General features: G+C 39.9%; 1 protein-coding gene across 8 annotated transcripts; it reads right to left on the bottom strand.

The window, feature by feature from the left end:
• Window positions 1–3,395: 3,395 nt before the first annotated feature.
• On the bottom strand, window positions 3,396–20,950 carry nek1 (NIMA-related kinase 1). 8 transcript variants are annotated; one of them, XM_023266988.3, is made up of 36 exons: window positions 20,886–20,950; window positions 20,322–20,470; window positions 20,126–20,222; window positions 19,915–20,012; window positions 19,440–19,523; window positions 19,273–19,340; window positions 19,102–19,188; window positions 18,565–18,619; window positions 18,059–18,259; window positions 17,358–17,430; window positions 16,603–16,715; window positions 16,325–16,390; window positions 15,949–16,008; window positions 15,820–15,867; window positions 15,504–15,584; window positions 15,147–15,343; window positions 14,936–15,061; window positions 14,728–14,830; window positions 13,835–13,921; window positions 13,237–13,320; window positions 13,057–13,134; window positions 12,109–12,204; window positions 11,826–12,032; window positions 11,681–11,734; window positions 11,306–11,543; window positions 10,968–11,099; window positions 10,689–10,865; window positions 10,224–10,391; window positions 10,034–10,133; window positions 9,775–9,851; window positions 9,470–9,687; window positions 8,745–8,902; window positions 7,980–8,386; window positions 7,556–7,689; window positions 7,315–7,447; window positions 3,396–4,200 (listed from the first exon to the last, which is right to left on the bottom strand). In XM_023266988.3, exons 2-36 carry the CDS (start codon window positions 20,436–20,438, stop codon window positions 4,187–4,189), a joined length of 4,236 nt encoding a protein of 1,411 aa, XP_023122756.2. In that variant the 5' UTR covers window positions 20,439–20,470; window positions 20,886–20,950; the 3' UTR covers window positions 3,396–4,186. The 8 variants fall into 8 exon arrangements, with proteins under 8 accessions (XP_023122756.2, XP_035802541.2, XP_023122778.2 ...); XM_035946648.2 differs by having other exon boundaries at window positions 14,954–15,061; XM_023267010.3 differs by having other exon boundaries at window positions 14,936–15,058.
• Between the last annotated feature and the right edge of the window lie 1,868 nt (window positions 20,951–22,818).

Raw genomic sequence — 22,818 nt, 5'->3', positions numbered from 1 at the left:
ACTGATTTATCAAACTGGAATTTTCTTAAAACTGCTGTTTTAATGTTTTCGCATTTAATTTTTTATTTAATCTTGCTAACCTTCACAAACAAACAATAGCATAGACACATCTACAAAAGTTTAGCACGGATGCGAGGACCCGTCCAACGCTGCTTGCAGCTTTAATCTCTAAATGGTTTTTCTTTTTTTCGTCTTCTTCTTCCTTGTTGCACTGAAGCAGCATATTTGGCTCAGCTGCAGCTCCACAGACATAAAGAAAAAGTGTGCAGATATTCTTTTGTGTTATGTGGACAAAACAGATAGCAGTAAGTGATGAAAGGTACACTTTTACACCTTTCTTTACTCGTGTTTTTTCAAGCTCTGTGGAGCCAAATGTGCACTTGAGAGGTGAATAGGGACATCTGGTGGTCACATTTTAAGGATTTAGTAGTGAAAGTTGGCAGATTTTCTCTACTTAAAATATCTTTTTAACCCTAAAGTCTCACACAGGTAGTTGTTGCAGCAGTAGCATCTTTTCTTGAGGCAAACTGATGGCCCTGTCACCAGCTCATATAAAAATAGGCTAAAAAAAAAAAAAAAAAAAAAAAGCCCACTAGGGAGAAGGAGAGCACTTTTCCTGGAGGCGCTGCTTTTATTGCAAAATATAAGTTTGGAATAGACCTTTGACACTCAACAACCTTCACGGCAAAGGCACAAGTGAGCACTGGAAGGAGAGGAGACACAGCCCCAGACAATAAACATGTGATTTATTTTTACCTCATTCGGAGGACACTGCATATAGAGCAAGAGGGAGAGATGAAGGAGAGGAAAGAGAAAGAGCAATAAAGACGGAGATTTATTCGGAGGTGGCTTCTCCTCTGTCACATGTGATCCCATGGGAGCTGGCAGGAGCCCTCAGGTCATATTTCCTGGCTGTGAAGAGGCTACAGCTCCTCCCCTCCACCTCCACAGAGACAATGGCCCCCGCCCTGCTTTGTCAGCTTGACCCCCGTGTTTCACCACACACACATTCTGCACACACTCTGTGAAAAAAAAAGCTTCCACAGACGTCGTTTAATGTTATTCGGAAAAGGCAACAGGAATGATTTGTATGCTCTGAAAGGCAATAATCCTTCATGATGACTGCACCTGAGGGCTGCAGAGGGATCACTACACACACACACACACACACACACACACACACACACACACTCAGACCTGAATATGATGGAGGTGACAGCTGTGTTACTGCTTATAAATGGGAATGAGGAAAGCAGGAGAGGACATGACAAGACATATGTCCCAATTTCCATGAAAGGATGGAGCCTGACAGAAATATAGCTCTCTCGTGTATGGTTCATTACTGTAAATAGATGTTCGAGGGTTTCAAATAGGGAGAATACCAAAAAGCAAAGATTATAGCGCTATTAAATATATATATATATATATATATATATATATATATATACACACATAGTGTTGCTTACCAGGTGACATAAGACGATGATGTCTTAATTGAAAGCTGCTCCAAATCTTTCAGGCTTCTGAGATCACATCCAGTGATCTTCATTTGTATTACTTTGATAAGGCTTTCAGACTAACTGAGCCGGAGGCGGCATGCTGTCAAATTAGATTAGGGACCATAACTGAATGTCAATGAATGCCGCCTGATAGCGGCTGAGTGCATACATTTCTCCGAGGGGTGATTTCCCCTAATTTGAGTGCGAGAATCGAGCAAAACACAGAGCTCTATGAAAAATTCCAGCCAGAATTAAATTCATAACATCCCCAAGTATAATGTCAAACAGACACATTGTGTAGGAGTGCGTGAATCTCTTTTTGCTTTTCCCCTCTTTGACCCGGTCTAATTTTAGCACAGTTATGATGTTTAACCTTTTGATGCACGACACGGGTCACTTTTGACCCGTGTCGTGCATCAAAGGGTTAACAGAATTCTTGGAGAGAACTGTTGCTTCATGAAACTTCACAGGGGAAATAATTCAATGTACACAACCAACAGTGTTACACTAGTGCTGTGCCGTGACTCTAAATTGAGCCTGTAATGTGCTTTACTCACTAAATATTTATCAGAGAGTCATAAGCGTTTTGTCACAACACCCTCGAGGTATTTATACTGACAGTTGCATACCTTCGTGGGCTGCATATGGCTCTTGTGACGAGTAAAATGTAAATTACTACAGATATATATATATTTAAAAAATGGCCCTGCATGCATAATACAAGCCACATAGCGGGACTTAAAACAGAATGGCTAAATCAGAAATGGAACAACAAACAAACACGATAGGATCATGCAGCATAAATATTGAATGAAGGCATATGAAGGCCTTAAGAGATGTTTCTTTGAGTAAATTGAAATCCAAGAGTATGGAGGGTTAAACCTGCCAAGAATCCACCTTTGAGGGGATTTATTTATGAGTGAAAATCTAATTCTAATTCCTTTCGGCTCGTGACAAACCGAAAGTAATGCATTTCACCATTATTTACAATCTAATCCAGTGCAAAACTGTGCAATGTCTCACATGTGACATTTGCATATTCAATAGCTCAGTCATTTGTGCTGCATCAGCTTGAAAATACAGGCTGCCAGTCCCATTTTGCAGTTTCATTTCAATAATGGCAGGTTTATGACGGGGTTGGTGTCGGAAATCAATAACGTGCCATTTATCACCTCGTAGGCAGGATTTAATCGGTTGTTGTGAGAACAGCACCCCGCAGAGAGCAGGAAGATTCTCAGCTCCATTTCTGGCTCAACTAACTTGATAACTTTTGCTCCCTTTTGCTTTAATTTCAATAGAAAACAATCCCCACTGTTTTTGAATAACTTTTTAAACAAAGTAAAATGTGAAATTAGAAACAAAACTTGAACAATCAAGCCTGATTTTTGCTGTTCGTGCATTATAACACACAGAGGAAAATAATTAAACGTGATTGAAAAGCTGCAAATCTCCATTATCACACTGGTTTGTTTATTCTTAATGGAAGGATGCTATCGCCGCGGCTGAAGTTAATTAGTCGGCCGTACACCAACTGAGAAGAAACACACCCACTTCTCCCGTCACACTAAATCAGATGTGGTGCTGGAACACTGAAGGCTCATGTTATATTATTCCACAGGGATCGCAGCTACAAATAAATCTTGCCATCTGACAGAAGTCTGAATGGTCTGCTGAAGGCCTGCAGATGAAAACAGTCGTGCACTTGCCAGTCAGTGGCATTGCAGTCCTGTAAAAGCAGCGTGATTTTCTTTTGAATCTTTCTGGAGTCACATTTCTAAACTAGGGGTTAATTAAAAACATCTTTGATATTGTAAGACAGCTAATTTTCCAGCCTTGAGGTGTCCTATTGTCCAGTCTGTCTGCCAGCGAGGCAAAAACAAATGAAAAGTCTGCAAGTTCTTTAAAAAAGTGTTTATTTTATATAAAGACTTACAATATTTAACTTAGAATCAAATATGAATTATTATTAGCGTCTATGCTCTTTGACTATCAAGCTGACACCAGCCACAGTCTTGCTACAATACCTTGGCAACATACAACAACATCTCGCTCAGACAAATCTCTGAATAATTTGGATTAAACTGAAACAGTAACAACTGTGGAAAAATGTATTAGATAATATTCAACTTCTCGTCTGGTGAAAACAGTTGTAAGAAAAGGAGGCTTAACTGGTTTTTGTTGAGTAAATCATAGTGCATCTGTGTTGAGGGAGACCTGGTTTATAATCTGAAGCTGTTGTTGAGTATTGGGAGAGAAAGAGCGCACCTGAGAGGACCAGATCTTAACCCATCAAAACAAAATGCCACTGAGGAGTCCGACTGAATCGAGTAAAACATAACACAAGTTATGCTATTAAATAATGTGACAATAACCTGTGTGTCGTTCACTTACAGACGAAGACTTTCAGAAACATTTACAGAACCTTGAAGCTGACTTTGGTTAATAACAACACGTACTCGATAATGCACTTCTGAATGAACACTGGTTAGAAAATAGTGTCAGGTGCTGATAGTCGAAGTATGAAATACAGTCTCGAGTGTACATCATGCAAGTGCACCTGGAACACTGTTAGCTGTGTGGGTGCAACACTTCATGCATAGATCCTTCTGCCGTTGATGTGCGTCATGGGAAGACATCAAGTAGCTAGCAGATTGTCACAGCTGCCAGCAGCTCCACTGCGCAAAACATTATTCATCGTTATCTAAAAGAGAGAGAATGCAAAGGAAATCATTAGAGAGGTCGGACCATTTCTCCTCACAGTAAATGACAGATGTGAAGCTGCAACTAATGATTATTTAATTAGTTGTTTGATCTGGAAAATGTCAGAAAATGGTGAAAAATGTTCATCAGTGTTTCCTAAAGCCCAAGATGGCATCCTTGAATGTCATGATTTGTCCCCACTCAAAGATAATTAGCATACTGTCATAGAGGAGTAAAGAAACCAAAAAATATTTACATTTAAGAAACTGAATCAGAATTTAGACTCTCTTCTTTAAAAAAGAACACTTAAATTGATTAACTTAATAGTTAGCAGATAACTAATTACTAATCAGTTACTCTTGGCAGCACTAGACAGAACAGCAGTAAATGCTTACAATGTGCAAAAACAAAAGTTTGGAGTCACTTAGAAATGTCTTTATTTTTGAAAGAAAAGCAGTTTTTTCAATGAATATAACACTAAATGAATCAGTCTAGACGTTGTTAATGTGGTAAATGACTATTCTAGCTGGAAACAGCTGATTTTTAATGGAATATCTACATCGGGGTACAGAGGAACATTTCCAGCAACCATCACTCCTGTGTTCTAATGCTACATTGTGTTAGCTAATGGTGTTGAAAGGCTAATTGATGATTAGAAAACCCTTGTGCAGTTATGTTAGCACATGGATGAAAGTGTGAGTTTTCATGGAAAACATGAAATTGTCTGGGTGGCCCCAAACTTTTCAATGGTAGTGTATGCTTAATGTATAATTCCACTGCTGTTGTACTGAACAGCTACCTAACTTTTAACCTAATTCAACCACATATAACAATTCTTGTTTTTTAGCCATGTTAGCAACATGTCTCTAAATGTGACAGGGGTGGTCAACCAGGACATCCATCACTTTGGTTCAAACTCTTCACATCTATATGATAGATTACTATTAAATGCAGCCTTGATTAAAAATTTAGCAGAGTATAAATATGAAAGATATAGGAACACAAGTAAGTAAACTAGGATGACAATTTTTTAAAAAGTAGTTAAAAAAATTGCAAAATGAAAACATGAAGAATATTTGGAGTATTTCAACTTTTAAAAAAACAAATGAATCAGCTACAACAAGAAGGTAAAATAAGACATTTTGTATCGACATTCATGATCCCCAGAGGGTAAATCCTACTGACATGCACCAACAGCAGAACTAAATTTTTACTTTTGATATAAAATATGTCAATTTATACTCGGTACATTGGCAAATATCAAAGAGAACCAGACACTGTGTTCAAAGCTGGCCCAACATTCATTCAGTGCACACAGTGAAACAGTATCTGTGGGCTTCTGTGTTCTGGGGACCATAGAGCATGTACTTTGGAGCCCTTCCTCCCTCTGGACTTTAAAAGTTTCCCTGGACTGAACGGAGCGAATTCTGGTAATACAGAGTCATGCCATGTCAACGTTTTCTGCAACTGCTATTCAAGTGATCGTGGATGACAAAAATTCTTTCTGAGTCAATGTGCCTCGTGATGATCCCAGAGGTTGCAAAAAACAGTGTGACCAATATGAAAAACATATAAAAAACTTCACCACTCAGCTCAGTTCCTGGGGGCTTGGGGAGTCCATGCATTTACTTCCAGTGCTGCTAGCGGATGGAACTTTTAAAGATGAAATGTTTAAACAACTTTTGAAAACATTGTCATGAAATTTGCTGTTCTTTGTCCTCTTCAGAATGAACTCTGAACATCTTTGGTGATTCACTTATTTACTCTCTTAAATGACACAAAATAACATTCCCATCCGCCTCAGCTGTACTTTGGGGTTAATGCTTATCAGCAAATGCTAGCATGGGATCATGGTAAACATCCATTTGTTACCACAATAAACATTTTCCTGATGAGTTCATGGTCTCAATTGCTAGTTTCAAGCCTTCTTCAATACAGCATGGTGCTCATTTAGTAAACTATGGTCCCAGTTAGAGTAAAATGGTCAACGAAGCAGGGGATGGTTTAGGGTGAGGTGACCTTGTGACTGAGTAGCTGTGGGGTATGTGTAGTGTCCACGAGTTCTCGGCAAGATCCACCTGTTGTTTGTCATGTCCGGTTTCAAAAAATCAAAGTGACCATGGCTAAATGCCAAACTGAAGGCTTCAAAACAGTTATCCACAAACCAGTGGGTGTTGTCTCAGTGGCTCTTTTTTATACAAACATCAGCATTTTAGCATTGTTAGTGTAAGAGTGCTGATCTGAGCATTCAGATCAAAGCACTGCTGTGGATCAAACTCTTGTTAATCTTATAGGTCAACTCAAGGTTTGTCAAACCAATAGTAGCTGCCTAGAATAGGAAAATAGAACTCGTATCTCTTCAGATGCTAATTAACCAAAACATATGCCAACATTTAATTGGAAGAACAGGCATCAGAATTGAGCTAAAACCTGCATTATGCATTACAACAGTATATGTGTTTGTTCTCTGATAGCTGCCTTAAAAATAGTTCAAACCCAATGCCGTATGGGAGGGAACCATAAGATACATCTTTCACAGATCTTGTGACAAGTCCTTGAAGGAGATATTTGACTTTTGCATCCTGTATCTCTGCTTCAGAGGACAGCAAAAATAGAAAAACAGAATTGTCAAATAGAGAAGTTGAATGAGAAAATGTAACTGAAGGCAGCTCCCATCCTGAGGGAAACCTTTCAAGCTCAAAAGAAACATTCCCCTCCTCTAACTTTCTATTTCTGCTGTGTCCCCAGTCTGGCAACAGACTTAGCACAGAGCGAGACAAAGCAGACACACAGACTAAAGGGTGTGTTTTACATCTACTTAGTCCCTTCACAACTTGGTGAAGCTGCAGCGATGTGAGAAAAGAGGATGGGATTTTAGAGATAAGATTAAACAGTCGCTGTACTCTGACACAGCTGACCAGAACAACGAAAAGAGCTACACATGTACTTCTGTGGTTCACACGAGTGACACAAAACTCAGGAGGAAAGAGTGTTGGAAATAAAACCGTAAGAAAAAAGGAGAAGAAAATTGAACTGGCTGTTACAGTGTGTGCCAGATTAAACAAAACAGCAGGCTACTTCTAAGAGACGCAATAGAAATGGTAGATCAACTCACCTTCTTGATATGCACCATCGGCCATCACTAGATGAAGGATGTTGGGATACAGATGCTGGTGCTCAGTTCCCAAAATGTTCAAGACCAAACTGGAGCCCAGGTCAATATTCTCATCTTCATCTTCATGTATAGCCTGAAGCCCCGAAACAACAGCACATTTGCTCAACTCACTGTAGCACTTAACTGTGAGGCTGTATGAACAAACTCAAGATTTTAGGGAGAAATGCTAAATATTTCATACCTTAATCTTGTTGTAGGCCTCAATGAACTTCTCAAAACCCATCTGCTGCTCCAGGTTGAAGCGAAGCTCTTCCAGACGACTGAAGATGCTGTCATGATGCTCCGCTTCTCCAACCTGGTCCTCTGAGCTGCCATCTACATTGGAACAGAATGTATTATTTATCTTAACACTGTAATGCTGTTGGACTTGATCACTCTGAAGCTGCTTGGATTGCAAAATAACCTTTTTTTTATATGTCCAGATTTAAATGCACAAATCATCTGACATAAAGTATTGATTGGGGGTGAAGTCTTACAAGCTTTGTTAAGAGCATAATGAGCAACCTAATGCAAATTCTGACATGAAAATAGCTGACTAATGTAGCTAAAACAGTTTTGTTTTTTTTAGTCTTCTTATTTCCCAAACCTATGACATCCCCTCCTACCTGAATGCCATTCTTCATTGAGCTGGCTGGTGTTACTGTGGTTCTCTTCTCCCACTCCATTGGTGAGCAGCTCCCCGGCCTCCTCATCACCAGGACTCCCATTTGAGCACTCCTCCTCATCCTCTTCCTCCTCCTCCTCACCTTCTTCATCTTCCTCTTCATCATCATCATCTTCTCCCTCCTCCTCATCATCATCATCCTCATCGTCATCTACAGCCATCTTATTGTTGTCCTGGTCGACCTCAGCTGCGATCCTGTTGAAAAGCTCCTGGTCTCCGGTCTCTGGAGGGTTTCCATTAAAGTCTCCTGCTCCGACCTCTGCAGAACTCCTCATTATGTCGCCCTCTTCTTGCAGCAGTCTCTCCATGGAGGCCCTGATGTCCCGCAGATCTTCATCCTCATATGCACTAGTTAACAGAACACACAGTACGCCATTACCTGGTTGTTTTATTATAGTTTCATTCCCAAAAAAGAGACCTGCATTGCTTTATAATGTTGTGTCACACACTTTGAAAATGACTGACAGAATGAGACTAAGGCAAGTCATCTGATACTATAAAATTACCTGCCATCCCAAGACTGTGAAAACAGTTTTACAAGTAATGGAGATTTTACAATGAAACTATGCACTTACTGACAAAGTACCCATGCTGTACGTGACAGAACACACAGCCTTCCCTCGCTAAGTATTATTGACTTGCCAAAAATCACAGAGTGGGGTCTGAACATGTCTTTGCTTTAGAGAACTCATTTGTTTTGTCTCACTCCTCATTTTCTGACTGGTCGTCATCTTTAGCTGCCTCATCCAGGTCCTCGATTTCAAGGTTGTTGTCTGGAGCAGCATTAGCCCCGCTAGCCACTGCAGTGTCCTTCTGAGGGCTAAAGAGTCGACTGAGGTCTGGTAGAGAGCAGGTCCGCAGCATCTGCAAACACAATGACGTGGAATATTTTGATGAGTTCAGAGAAGCCTTGACTGACAACACAGGAATCAATTGAAAGAAAAAAAAATGTGGAAATTACTCAGTTGAAAGTGCAAACTATATGACTACAAAGATTTATACAGGAAACAGACCATTCAGGGGAATGAGTTGTGGTCTTGTTCACATTCTATGTACCTCTTTGTGTGTATATTACATTTTTGAGCTGGGCTCTGCAGATCTTAGTGTCCCTGTTGAAGGTTATGAAAGATATAGGTTGATGGATGCTCCTTCTGTCCTATCACACGCACTGCAGTTTCAGACTGTGTGATTAATGATTCTGGGTTTATTTCAGCCCCCCTCATTAATAAAAGAAGACTGAAGTCCTACCCAAAATACCGCACAAGCCTCTCTATCACACTGGGCAGGAGAACAAGGGGGAATTTCCTAAAACACCTGATCACTCTCGCAGCTAATACTGTTATTTGGTACTTTATACCATTAGATCTGTTCTCATTACACAATGCAATTTCCAGACAATGCTGAAAAGTGTACTGTTCTGCCATTCTTCACCTTGGGGTTGTTGGCGTCAAACATGCCCGTAGAGAGACCGATGAGGAGGGCATCCTGGTGTTTGGAGCGCAGAGGTGAGACGGAGCGTGAGCGAGAAGCCAGAGAGGAGGATGATTCATCCATGGAGGACTGGGCTGAGAGGATTGCGAGGGCAGCGGTGCGTCGGTGGGCCGGGGAACACAACTTTATAAATAGGGGCTCCTCACACTGTGTTAAGCCTGGGGAGCCGGAAGGAAGAACAGATTTAATTAAGATAATAATTAAGCTGAATAAAGTAGCTTTGGCTCAGTGCACATTAATCTCACCAGATGATTCAGTTGGTTTCTTTGCATGCTTCTCAGTTTCCTTGGTGTCTGTTGGTCTTGTAATGCCCTCTGGTGGCCTGTAAGAGTAACACGCTCTCAATCGTACAAACGATGCCTTCAAATGTTCAAACCTAATTAAAATCTCAGTATTTTATTTTTCTGGAGAATCTAAAACATTTCTAAATATAGATGCTACCTTATCTACAACAGTTCAAAATTTCAGATTTTAATAATTTGGAAAGATAATAGTCATTTTTACCGATGGGCTTCCTGCTCCCATGCTTGCTGCACCTCAGCTTGGGGATGTGAGGACTGTTTAAGACCCTCTTCCAAAACCAACGACTCCAGGTCAGCTGGATCTAAAAGGAATTCAAGCCAGATTGGATTTCACTGAGTTCAAAATACACAGCAAGGTATCTGATCAATATCAGGCGGAGTGACATACTAACCCTGAGGAAGGTTGGGTGGCTGTGTCACTGTTTTCTTTGCTCCAGTCACAGATTTTTCCTGAAGTGAAGCCTCATTTGTTGCTGCATTCCTCTGATCCACAGCACAGACCAAAGCATCTCTGGGGATCTTCACAATGTCAGCTGCTGTGGCTGCCTGGCTAGGCTTATCTGTGAGAGATATAGACATAATGAGTGAATATATACATAGCAGATCATAGGCACTACCTGTAATTAAACAATTTCAACACATACTCCATGCAGTACCCTGACATTTGCAATTAAACAGCAGGATTTTTAAGAGCTGTCAAATAGTCATACTGACAATATTGTGCGCTCACTTCTGCTTTTGATGACGTATCGTGCTCAGGCAATTCATCGATAGTTGCAGCCCTAAGTTAATTAAGGTTTACCCGACTTCTGCTTCTGAGTGTATACCGGGAACATCAAGACTGAATTGAGACTAACCAGGACTAGAAAACTCCTCTTCACATGTGGTGACATTCTCCAGCTGCTGGGTGACAGGCTGAGGCTCTGCCTCCTGAAGTACTCTTAACACCAGAGAATCTGGACTGGCTCTCCACACCTTCCTGGAAGCTTCTTCCTCCAGCCTACCCGTCACTACAACTTCACCCACTGTTTGCTCTGAGATGAAACAGATAGCAAGAGAGCAAGTGGATTTAGAATAAACTACACCTACAGTATTCAGGAAATATACACTTGGTCTCACTCAGGGAGAACACTCACCGGTGGTCGTGATGGATGTCTCCCCTGGAGTTTGTTGGGCAACAGCGAGGACAAGTGGAACTCCTGCCTCCCACTTCTTCCTGTCCCCACCAGATGATGGTCTATTTTGTGGGGAAACTGGCTGGAAAGTGGCTAAAGAGTGAATGACACAGGGAAAAGTGAGCAAAATTGCTTCTAAAAGCATGAAATAGTAGAACTAATGTATGTACTTTTTTTCTTTCAAAACAGCATGTAGTATTGTCAGGGTATGACACAGAAAACAGTAACAATATAGTGTATTCTTGGTAATCTGTCTTCACTGTGACTTAAAAGTTTTGTCCTGTGAGGGTGTGACTCACTTGTTGTTGCACATGTCTCCTCTAAGGTTTGCTGAGCCACAAGAAGTACAGGCAGTTCTGCTGCTTCCCACTTCTTACGGTCTCCGTTGGAAGATGGGCGTTTCTCTGTGTCAGACTGGGTCTGTTGGGGAACAGGACTTGGGACTGCAGGGGCTGGAAGCGACTCTTCCACCTCCTCCACTGGGGTCTGGGCTTTTAGGTTCTGGTTAAGTCTGCACAGAATCTTCTTTTTCTCACTCTGTTAGAAGGGAAGCAATAAATAACAGGATCTGTTAGTGCTAAATGTAAACATAGAGAGCACAGTCTTGTCCATTTACCAGCTCATTGTTATGCTAATAAATAATTCTGATGATTCTAAACAAATAATCAACTCACCTGGATCACAGAAGAAGTCTCTGGTTCAGGTAAGCTTTCTTTTAATGGAGTAATCTGCCAAACACAAAATGTAAATTTTATATAGCCAGGGGATACATACTCAAACAATACTAGAGTGTGATGCAGTTTGTAAATATATACTGACTGCTCCAACATTCTTCAGGGCAGCAGTCATGGATATAGCAGGAGTGGTGGGTTTGGATGCAAGCAGGACTAGAGCTTTGGCAGCTGGGTCTGGTTGAGAGGAGCTGGGCTGTGGAGGAGGACTGTCAGAGGTAGATGATACTGCTACTGCTGCCACCGCTGCCACGCTTCCTGCTGAAAGGCCGACCTTCACTCCCCGAGCAGCAAGCTTTTACAATACACAATAGCCAAGATTAGAGCATGTATAAAGAAACGTTAGAGCGGAACAAAGAATGAAAACTTACATGGTCCTCCCAAGCTCTCTTCTCTCTCTCGTATGCTTCTTTCCTCTTCTTCTCTAGCTGCTCTTTCAGTACAGCAGCACGGGCATTTGCTTGAGCCTGGCAAGTGCATATACATCCATAGAAATACAGATTAATGAAATCCTGAGCAAACGTGCTGATGATCAAAATAAGAGTTCCATGTATAAGGTTTTGCGACAACCGGCAAGTTTCTCATGCCGGTTGAACATCTAGTTAGGGCTGAGTGATTTGAGGAATGTATCCAATTGTGATTTTTCTGGCAGATAATGTGATGTGATTCGTAACATAATTTTTTAAGTTAGGCTGCAGTTCAATATTTGCTGTGTAACAGATTTAAAACATGCGATGGAGATTTACCACGAGATACCATCAAAAGCGTGACTGTGAGACAAGGAGGCCAGCATGAAATTGTAAAACCAATGACACCACAGTTTAAACCCTGGGTCAGACAAGCTGCAAATTGCATAAGGTGGGGTTATTAAATAATGAACCTGGGCTTATGTCAGTGCAACCACAGCGTGCAGCCTAAACTATGTAGAATACATTGATCAGTGGGTATGCATAAACAGCCCCTGAATGTTTCAATCTGACTAAATTAAAAAAAAAAAAAAAAAAGAATTAATTTATAGAATTAGTCGAATGATTTAATAGCCACAGCTCGTATATTTTAAAATGCACCGTTTGTGTTTAGGCAGTTGTACTGTTACAAATTGCGATTTTTGATTTGAAATCGATTACTTGTTCAACCCGACATCTCTAACCTTCCAATCCTCAATAAAGGTAGTCAGGAAGGGCGTGTCTTACAATAATTGCCACTGTCTCTGTCTTTACTTGTCATTGTGTTCAGTGAAAAGAGCTTTACAAGGAAGGTTTTCAAATAAGTATTGCATATTCAAAATTGTGATTGCTTTGTGCAACTTGTAGACTCACTTTTAAAGCTTCTATCTTCTTTCTCCTGAGCTCTGCCTCCTCACTGGACTCCTGGCTGTCAGAACCATCGCTGTCATACTGAAACACACACCAACAGAAGGCCCAGAGACAAAATGTCAGAAAGAACTGAAAGCACTTTCATTACAGGCAATCTCAGATTCTAAGAGTGGAAGAATGTACCTTCTCTCCCCTCAGTCGGGCTTTGATCTGCTGACGCTCATTGAAGTTCTGCAAGCGGATCTGCCTCAGTCTTGCCAAGTACTCCTGAGAACAAACACAGAAATGTTACACACTGAATGGTGAACTGCTGAACATCTCTGAGCAGACACAGAAGGTAGAGTATAGCAGTGATTACAGCAGACATGCTCATGGAAAATAAAAATAAATCCCATGCTTAATTAGCATTAATAAACAGCATGTAACATAACAAAACATAATTCGATATCAGCAGTAATACATCAACAAATTAGCCATTCAAATAGGACAAAAGGTTTACATTTGCATTAACAGTGCCACAAATAAAGCATTTAAGTATATATTCCATCAAAAGCAAAAAAATAAAAACCTGTAACACAACTCAAAACTGAGATGGTTATTTGAAATGGGACAACAGGCTTTATTGGGATAAATAAACAGCTTCACACTGGACAGTGGTACACCACATATTACACAGGGAGTAGTCATGACCCGGTGGACTGAAGTATGGGTGTGTCAGAGGGGGTTTTGTGCAGACATATGAGACGTGCTATGAGTGAGGCATTCAAGTCTGGGCTCCTACCTCCTCCTCTCTGTTGGCTTTAGGTCTCCTGCACCGAACTCCACCAGCCCGGTTTCCAAAGATTGCAGTCAGGTTTTGCCGAGTACCCTGTTTACCGTTCAATTTAACCACACTTTAGAAGGACGGAGGCCCTTACATCTAACTGCAATGATCACCAGTTGGGGCCAGAATACAATTAAAGCTAAATTAGCACTTTTTTTTAAAAAAAGAATTATACTGAGTCAAATGGCTGCATGTAGAGCCAAATGTGATGTCAGACTATCAATTTCTGTTACTTTGGCTGATCAGATCAGACAGGCACATCTGTGTTGATGAGATCACCAGATTTGGTAAACTAATCAGAAAAATAAATCTAGATTTGTCTGGCCTCAACAAATAGACCAAAGCTAGTCAATTAAATGGTTTGTACAAATCAAAGCAGACTGGACGAAGAGTGGAATCATCCAGAATAAGTGAAATCTCATGTGGATGTGCAGCTCATAGCACATTGCTACCATTGGAGGGCAGAAGAGCTTCAAAACAGAGTTTATGCGTCCTATTTGATGGATTCATGTATTAGCAAACAGAAATAAAGCCAAGTGAACATTACATTTGAACTGTCAAACAGTCTAGCCAGAGGGTCTTGACATCATGTATCAGCAAACCAAAATGATAAGATAAAAGTGGCAGCAAGGTTGCTGATTCTCAGGGGGTTACAACAGGCCATTTGGTTCAGCATTAATATCAGAAAAACTGCCTAATGGAGCTTTAACATTAATAATATTTGCTATAAGACATCAGCATCACTGTTTATCTCAGTCCATATAAAATAACACCCAGAGTTCAATGTGTAATAATTCTGCATTTACATAAGAGGGTTACCCATAAATTACAATATACGTCACACTACATACCAGCTGTCCTTCAGCTCGCACTTTATTCAGCATTGCTTCTCTCTTCCGCTGCAAGAACTCCTCAACCTGACAGGCCCGTTCAGCTGCCATCTGACCACGCTGCCTAAAAACAGAATACAATAACAAACATTCTCACTATCCTTCACACTGTCAGAAGAGCGAGCACACACTGTTTCAATCCAGATGTTTGATTTATTGACTCACTGACCTACTAATATGAGCTTGCCTGGAAACATGCTGCAGCATTTGGAGTTCTCTCTTGATTGCATCATGGTTTATGCGGCGGGCAGGACCATTGAGCAGCACTGGGCCAGCAGCAGCTGGTACACTTCTACTACACAGATACAATAGTGTTACAACAACTATTTAACACCCCTTAACTGTAAAAAATAGGGAAAACAGGGGGTATGTGAACTTACCGAATGGGACTGCCTGGTCCTGCTGAGGATCCCTCTCTGCTGATGTCTTTAGGCTGTGGTTTAGCCATTTGGTCCAGAGCAGCATGGTAGTGTTCATAAGGGCTTTTGCTGGGGATAGGACCTGCAGCAGGACCCTGAACAGAGCCTGGGACAGAAGAGCCAGCACCTGCAGCCCTTTTTCTACCTCCTACAAAGCACTGAGATTAAAAGACAAAAGAATTTTGTGAGTCAGAAGCTGTTTAACAATTGATTTGTTGTTTTGCAATAATGTAACCATAAAATAATAATATTATTGTAAAATATTGTATGTTGAACAGCATATTCTATGATTAAAAAAAGGAAATGTAGATGCTTCACCTTCCTCTCTGGGCTGCTACCTCCACTAGAACTCAAGACATGCTTCCAGCCTTGTTCTCTGGCTTGGTTTATTCGATTGATCTGTAAGAAACCATATGTTCAGATTTTATTAAGTTTTAGCTTGAGCCTGTAGAGTGTTTGAATTACATGATGGTTTGCAGAACCCAGATCAGTCATCTGGCAGACGATAGTCAGACACAGGGCTAAGCCCCCTGGACACTGGACATGCAGTAAAATTACCCTTTCAAAGATTTTTATGGCACCAAAATGTGAAAGAAGCAGAAGAATTGTACCCACAAGGAATAAACTCACCCACCTTTTCCTTTTCATATCTCTTTATTTGTTCTGCTTTCAACAGGTACATCTGAAGGACACAGAGATCAGAAAACTATCTGCTGTTAAAACTATCAGAATATTTTACAAAGAGACCAAACAATATGCTCACCTGCTCTCTCTGTTTCCTTTCTTTCTCAATCAGTTCCATTCTTTTCTTTCTGATGCCATCCTGTTGAATAAGACAAAAGCACTTCAAGGACACAAAAGACATCTTAAAGTCACCCGCTTTGAGGCAGGAGACAGCAGGACTGCTCTGTCACAGGGCAAGGAGGCGAAGAGGGAAGAGTTCGGTTAAAAGAGAGAAGCTAAATCAGGCACAACACTCCAGTAGTGGAACACAGGCGAAGATGGAGATCAAGCGTAATGAGTAGGGGAAAGAACGGAAAATGCTGATAAGAAGGGACCTTCATGTGTGGGTGAATGGGGAGAGAAGAGGGAGGGGAATCTATTAGGGAATACAAGTTATATGGGGCTCTCAGCTGTACCTCGTGTTTTTTCCTCTCTTCCTCCACTTGACTCACTCTTCTCTGGGGGGCTGCTGGGAGAGGGGCCTGAGCAACATATGACACTAGGGTTCAGAGGTTGCCAACACAGTATGATGTAAAAACACACACAAATGGGAAAGGCCTCTGTCATACCAGACGAGGAACTCAACACTAAACAGAGCTTTTCAACACCCACAGCAAATTAATAAATGAATAGAAATCATGGTTGAAGCTCAAGAATCGTAACAACTTGTGATCAGTATCAACAGCCTACTAACCGGTTTATGTTTTACAGCTGGTTTCCTCTCTGCAGGCTTTTTGGCTCCGTCTGACATCTTCCTCACAGTTAAAGGCACTCCATATTTGGTGGCTGGTTTTGTAATCTTCTGGGCTGGAAGAGTGCAATGGAATAAGAAGTTGTAAAACATGAAAAAACATTTTTCTGAGTCACTATATAATAGCAGATGTCTGGTAACTACAGAGGTTAACAGTAAAGACTGGAAATGACTCAGCTCCTCACAGTACTGATGAAGGAGCTTAGGTTCCTTTAAAACTACTGTCAAATCCATACAGTAAATACAGTGTGGGTTGTAGTAGCTCGCAGAACAACATCACAGAATGTGGCATTTGCGGCTGAGGTCTAATTATTCATTTCTCCTCCATTTTTCACCTCCTGATTTGATAATGTAGGAAAGGGATGTGTGTTTAAAGACCAACAATCCTCCAAAACTCTTAATCCCTTCATAGCTTTGCAACACACTTGGTATTTGCCAAGACAAGAACAGTCTTAAGGATTTCAACATATGCTTTCCTAAATGCATTCTGGTCACATATTCCATTTTACTTCGAAATATATTCTGTTAAGGCACTGCAACTTGTTTAACTCATAATTATATACAATGTATGTATTAAACAATAACATTTTGTCCCTTTCTGGAAGACAGCTTTTGTCTGTTTTTGACTCCTAGTGGTAGAGTCTAAAACAGATGCTGTGGCTGACGGTGATGCGTGAAACTACAAAGAGTTTGCTTACCTGGTGGCACCTGCGCCACACCCACTTTAGGCTGCTTGTGAAGAAAAGTATGGCGGAATTCCTGAGCAATAATCTGAAATGAGACCAAAGGTTTTTAAACAGAGACACTGCAGGTGAATAGGTTTACATTTTAAAACTGATGGATATCACCGTGAAAATTTCCCAGCTGATTACCTACATTAAGGCAAAGATTATTCTGCAATTTCACATTTTCTGAAATTTTCTGTCTGAATATGCAAATGATATATAAATGTACACTTTGCATTAATTTCAGGAGCAGAACACTGCTCTGATTGAGGCAATTTCAAAATTTTTGAGTCAAATGTTTTTACCATGATTTTGAATACCCCTTTATTACTCCATAAATCTGACAATACTGTCAACAGTCAGAAATATACTATTTCCAGCATGTTTTTATGAATAAAATGCTCTATAAATCAGGCTACAAATGATATGTAAAAATAAAAATATAGATGGTAAAGCATAGACAGGAATAAAACTGAAACATTTGGTGTCTATAAATGCTATTGAAGTAGGGATATCTGGCTTAAAAAGTATTTTTCTGGATGATTTCTTTCTATTGGTCTGAAAGTCTCCATGTTGTGGAAGCAAAATATCTCAAAATCTCAAAATAAATCAAGGCATGAAAAAAATGATATTTTGGTATGACTGTGTTGATGACAACTAACTGTGTATTGTACCTGTGGTGTGAGAAACTTTTCTATCCTACAGGAGAGGAAAGGTTTGTCCAGTATGCTGCTGACTGAAGGCCTCTCTCGAGGGTTGCGTTTAAACAGCTGTGCCAAGAGAGAACGTAGTTCTTGGGAGTAGTGAACAGACACGGGAGGGTATGAGCCACGAATTATCTTCAGAACTAAGTTCTTCATGTTGCCAGCCTCAAACTAAGAAGAAACACAGACACACATACACAGTTCAAAGCACTACATAGAAATTACTGCAGGCAATCATACTTGATCATAAACTACGATGGAGCAAAACATGGATTATTAAGATGCAACTGGCTGAGACTATAAAGACTATAAAACTATAAAGACAGAGTGAATATAAGACAGATAAAGTAACTCACTTCACATATAGTATATCTAGGGGCTACATCAAACTCAGTATGTAAGAAGGCACTGCAATGCTGCACAAAATACATTAAATATGTATATGTTAGTAAACAGCTCACACACAGAATACTTACTGCATGCTTAAGAGTGCACATTTCATATAGGACACACCCTAGGGCCCAAATATCACTGCAGAAGGAGGGAAAGTAGGGAAAATAAGGAGACAGCACACCAGTGGACAGGTAGGGATAAGTTCTGGGGTAAGTTTACATTCATTCCACAAGGTATCAACAGTCATTACAGCCCTTTTCTTTCTGTATTATAAACTGGAGTAAAAAAGCGACTTCATTGCTGAGAAAATTTCACACAAAACAGCGAGATGCCGCTAAATTTACTTCACTGTTTGTCACTAAAGTGGATTAGATTACATGCATACTTAAAATAGTTAAAAAGGAAATCAATATGAGCTTCCTGCTGTACATATGCACAAGCAGGTTCACTCAATAAAGAGGAGACCTGATATCTTTACATCACTCTGAAGCCACCACCTAATCCTGCATGAGCAACAATTCAGTGGGGACAAAGCTTGTCCGGTGGATTAATGCTGAACACTAACTTACATCACAAATGACAAACTAAATGAAATCAGGGTATTCCAGAGCATTAAGTACCTTTTGTTGTTGTATGGTTTGTTTTCGCAGATCTCTGGAGACAGGTAATATGGTGTTCCTATGCATGTTCTTGCCAGTTCCACAGTGCTGAAAAAGAGAGGAAAAAAATAGGAAAAAACTGTCCTAAATTTTGGCTTTACAAACATATGGAGATATTTTCAGGTAACATACCTGTTCAGCACCCTTGCAATTCCAAAATCTCCAAGCTGGACAGTCCCATCTTTGGTCAAAAATATGTTCTAAGCAGACAATAAGAGAAGACGTAAATAAGACAGCACATGACAAATACACAGCTTATCATCACTCAAAGGAGGATTTTGTGGTGCATTAAGTAACACCTGTGATTTGATGTCCCTGTGGAGGATTTTCCGATCGTGCACGTGCTTCAGTGCCAAGCAAATCTGTACAAACCAATCCAGGATCTAGGAGAGGGACAGACAGTAAAAACACTAACCGGTGTGAAGATATTCATTCATTCAACCTTTATTTGAATTCAGAGTACACTGACGAAAAGAGGCTTCACTTACAACATATAGCAGTAAGAAAAAAAGATGTAGAACCACAAATAAGAAACTTGGACACTAAAAATATTAATATGCAAAGTTAGTAAAATAAAAGTTTTAAAAACAAATGTAACAAAACTAGTTAATCAGATGTTGTTCACTCTTCAAGGCTGTCAAAGGGTATATCCTAAACATTCATGATAAGGAGTGTAATTCTTATCATGATATGATCCATCCATTATGTATACACCACTTAATCCTCTGTAGTGTCGTCGATGATAAAAATAGTTTCTCAGAGTTAGTGACTTACTTGCTCTTCTGAGAAAAGAATTCCTTTCTGAGAGTTGATCTTTTTGAACAGGTCTCCACCCTCACAGTAGTCCATCACAATATACAGACAGCCCCCCTCTGAAAACAGAAGAGATGCAGTTGGCACACAGCGTGGATTGCGATAATATTGTAATAAATGGCCTCTGGGATGGTTCATATCAAAAGCTACCATCTTTGGATGCTGTCAATACCTTCAAATGATTCCTGATACTGGACAATGTTGGGATGACTCATGTTGGCAAGAACAGCAACTTCTTTTCGAGATTCCTGCCTTTCTTTACTTGACATCTGGAAAAGTAACGAATAGTAGATGTAACAGAGGAAGGTGATAACAGATAGTCCAGAGTGGCCTGTATAGCCTGTGTAATATTATGCACATGAGCTTACTCCAGATATGCCAATCTCCTTGATGACATATTGGTGTCCATCCCCTTTGGATTTGACCAGGATGGCCTTCCCAAATGAGCCTTCCCCAATTTTCTTCACCTTTTCGTACTTGTCCATGTTACTGGAATGACTGGCTCCTCATGCTGTGTCTGCAAACACATCAGAAACATGGTGAGGCTGAGCTCGACCTGAGTAGGATCGCATCAAACATTCACTGACGGCAGTTTTCTCAATTGCAACCATTGCATCCACTATTGTTAACTGCAGTAATCATAACTGACTGCGTGTCATCCAGTAAATATACAGTAATGCTAGTTCTAACGACGACTGCTGTCAGACAGACATTATATCACGCCTCAGACGAGCTGTGATGCTGAGAGCCAACATACAGCACAACTGGTAGCAAGATAGCTAACGTTACCGTTACATATTAGCCACACAAAGACAGAAAAAGAGCTCACCGTCCATAAAATATATGCTGTCAGAATGCACGAAACTCTGACTTATTATTGTAGCTCACTAATTGGCGATGTGTAAATGCTGTTAGGCTAATTCTTGGCTTACCATTAGTCTTTCTTTTTTCGCTGCTATCTCACAGGTTCTGGTGCTGCTACTGCCCTCGAGCTCTCTATCTAACCACGTCTATCGTTTCCTGCATTCTCATTGGTCAACTTCACAATTCTCGATTGTTCATTGGTTAGTACAAAGGTCCATAATTTTTCACACGCTCGAGTCTCCGCCCCCACCAGGCCGGTTGCTGTGGACATTTTCCATAGCAACCACTAACCAACCGTGAAGTGAAAAGCTTGGTACCTTGTTTTTTGTTTTTGTTTTGACTGTGTATTAAAGTTTTAGGCCAACCAAAAACACTTTATTAATTTTAAATAAAACGTTTTTATTTTTCCTTTGCAAACATTTGGATGTCAATTTCCTCCCCAAACCAAGAGGCTCACTTTAATGGCATTAGTATCACACTATTACCTTAAAAACATCCAGATTAATTAAAGTGAAGTGGTGAAGCAGACAGTTTTAATAGGGATGTTCAGCCTAATTTTATTTTGAAAACATCACTGTGGGCCAAATAAAAAAAAGGTCACTCATACTTATCAGTTGCATATACAAGCAAGACTGCCATGTGGACGCTCACCATGAGGACTCATATACAGTGTAATAAGATATTTTTTGTTACCCTCAATTCATTAAAAAAACAATTTAGGGTTACAGTTGCTGAAGTTATGCTTTTTAAATTGCTGTTATTAAAATTATATAAGGTAAGCATACATAAAACATAAAAATGTACTTGTTCTGTTAGGACACTAACTGAGTTGAGACATCACACTGTGTCCATCCAACTCTTAGTTTCTGTCTTTTGGCTACAGGTTCTGGGTCAGCTTTGTATTGTTCAACAGTTTGCACCACTTGTTTCAGAATTCTTCAAATAAAGTTGCATCACTACGATTTTTAAGAGCCTGTACAAGAGCCACAGCTAAATCCACAGCTAAAACTACATCACATATACTTTAACAAATAAAAACACACACAAACAGATTCTTACTTTACATCTGACAGATAAAATCTTACCATTTCTACAAAGTCAATGTAACATTTCTCTGGTTGGTTAGAACCACTTGGCTGTATGTTGGGTGTATTCCAGTATCCATGCTATTGTACTAAACAGTATGTCAGAAAAAGCCATGTTTTTCTGGCCATTCTGGCCCGCAGTCCTCTGCACAGTTACGTTACTTATATCATGGCGTCTTGTGTGAGTATGAACTAGTTTAATCGCTGAGAGCACACAGACAAATGTCAACTCATTTTGCATTTAACAGACTGCGATGGTTAAAGTTTAAGGCGTATATTCATGACAAATTTCTGTCTCCTAGTTGTACGCATACTGCACGCAACAGTACTTTGTGAGGGCAGCTATAGTACATACTTAACCCTCCTGTTGTCCTGATTTACGGGCACCAAAAAAATTGTTTCCTTGTCTGAAAAAAAAATCCAAAAATTCAGCAAAAAAATTCTTCAAATTTCTGAAAATTTGCAAAACCTTCAGGAAGAAAATTCCAATAATTCCTTAAAAAATTCCTTTAAAAATTTTATTTTAAAAAAATCCCCTAAATTTGGCAAGAAAATTCCTGTAAATTTTTTCAAAAAATGAGTAAAACTCTTCCAAAAAAATCCTAAAAATATCTAAAGTGATTACATATATAGCAGTAAAATTTGTAGTATTTTCTTTAAGAACATTCACAAAAAATCAACCAAAATCCAGCGAATTTCGCTGGATTTTGGTTGATTTTTTTTGTGAATGTTCTTAAGAAATATTTTTAACATTTCTTTTTTTCCACCAAAAAATGTTCAAAGATTTCCCAAAAATGTTGAAAACGTGGACATCAGAAGTTTCACTGTGGGTCTGTGGGAAGCTCACTGTTGTCCTATTTTTAAATTAAAAAAAAAAAAATTTCATGTATAAGAAAGTAAGAAAACAAATTAGCCT

The sequence above is a fragment of the Amphiprion ocellaris genome, chromosome 2, assembly GCF_022539595.1.
Source record: "Amphiprion ocellaris isolate individual 3 ecotype Okinawa chromosome 2, ASM2253959v1, whole genome shotgun sequence".
In the NCBI taxonomy this organism is placed as follows: domain Eukaryota; kingdom Metazoa; phylum Chordata; class Actinopteri; family Pomacentridae; genus Amphiprion; species Amphiprion ocellaris.
This window is presented reverse-complemented; position numbering and strand designations above follow the sequence as displayed.

Coding starts and splice junctions, on each gene's coding strand:
- nek1 (XM_023266988.3), bottom strand. CDS start 20,438: ATGGACAAGTACGAAAAGGTGAAGAAAATTGGGGAAGGCTCATTTGGG. Junction 20,013..20,125: donor GTATCAGGAATCATTTGAAG/GTATTGACAGCA, acceptor TTCTGTTTTCAG/AGGGGGGCTGTCTGTATATT. Junction 11,100..11,305: donor GGAGACATGTGCAACAACAA/GTGAGTCACACC, acceptor TTCACTCTTTAG/CCACTTTCCAGCCAGTTTCC.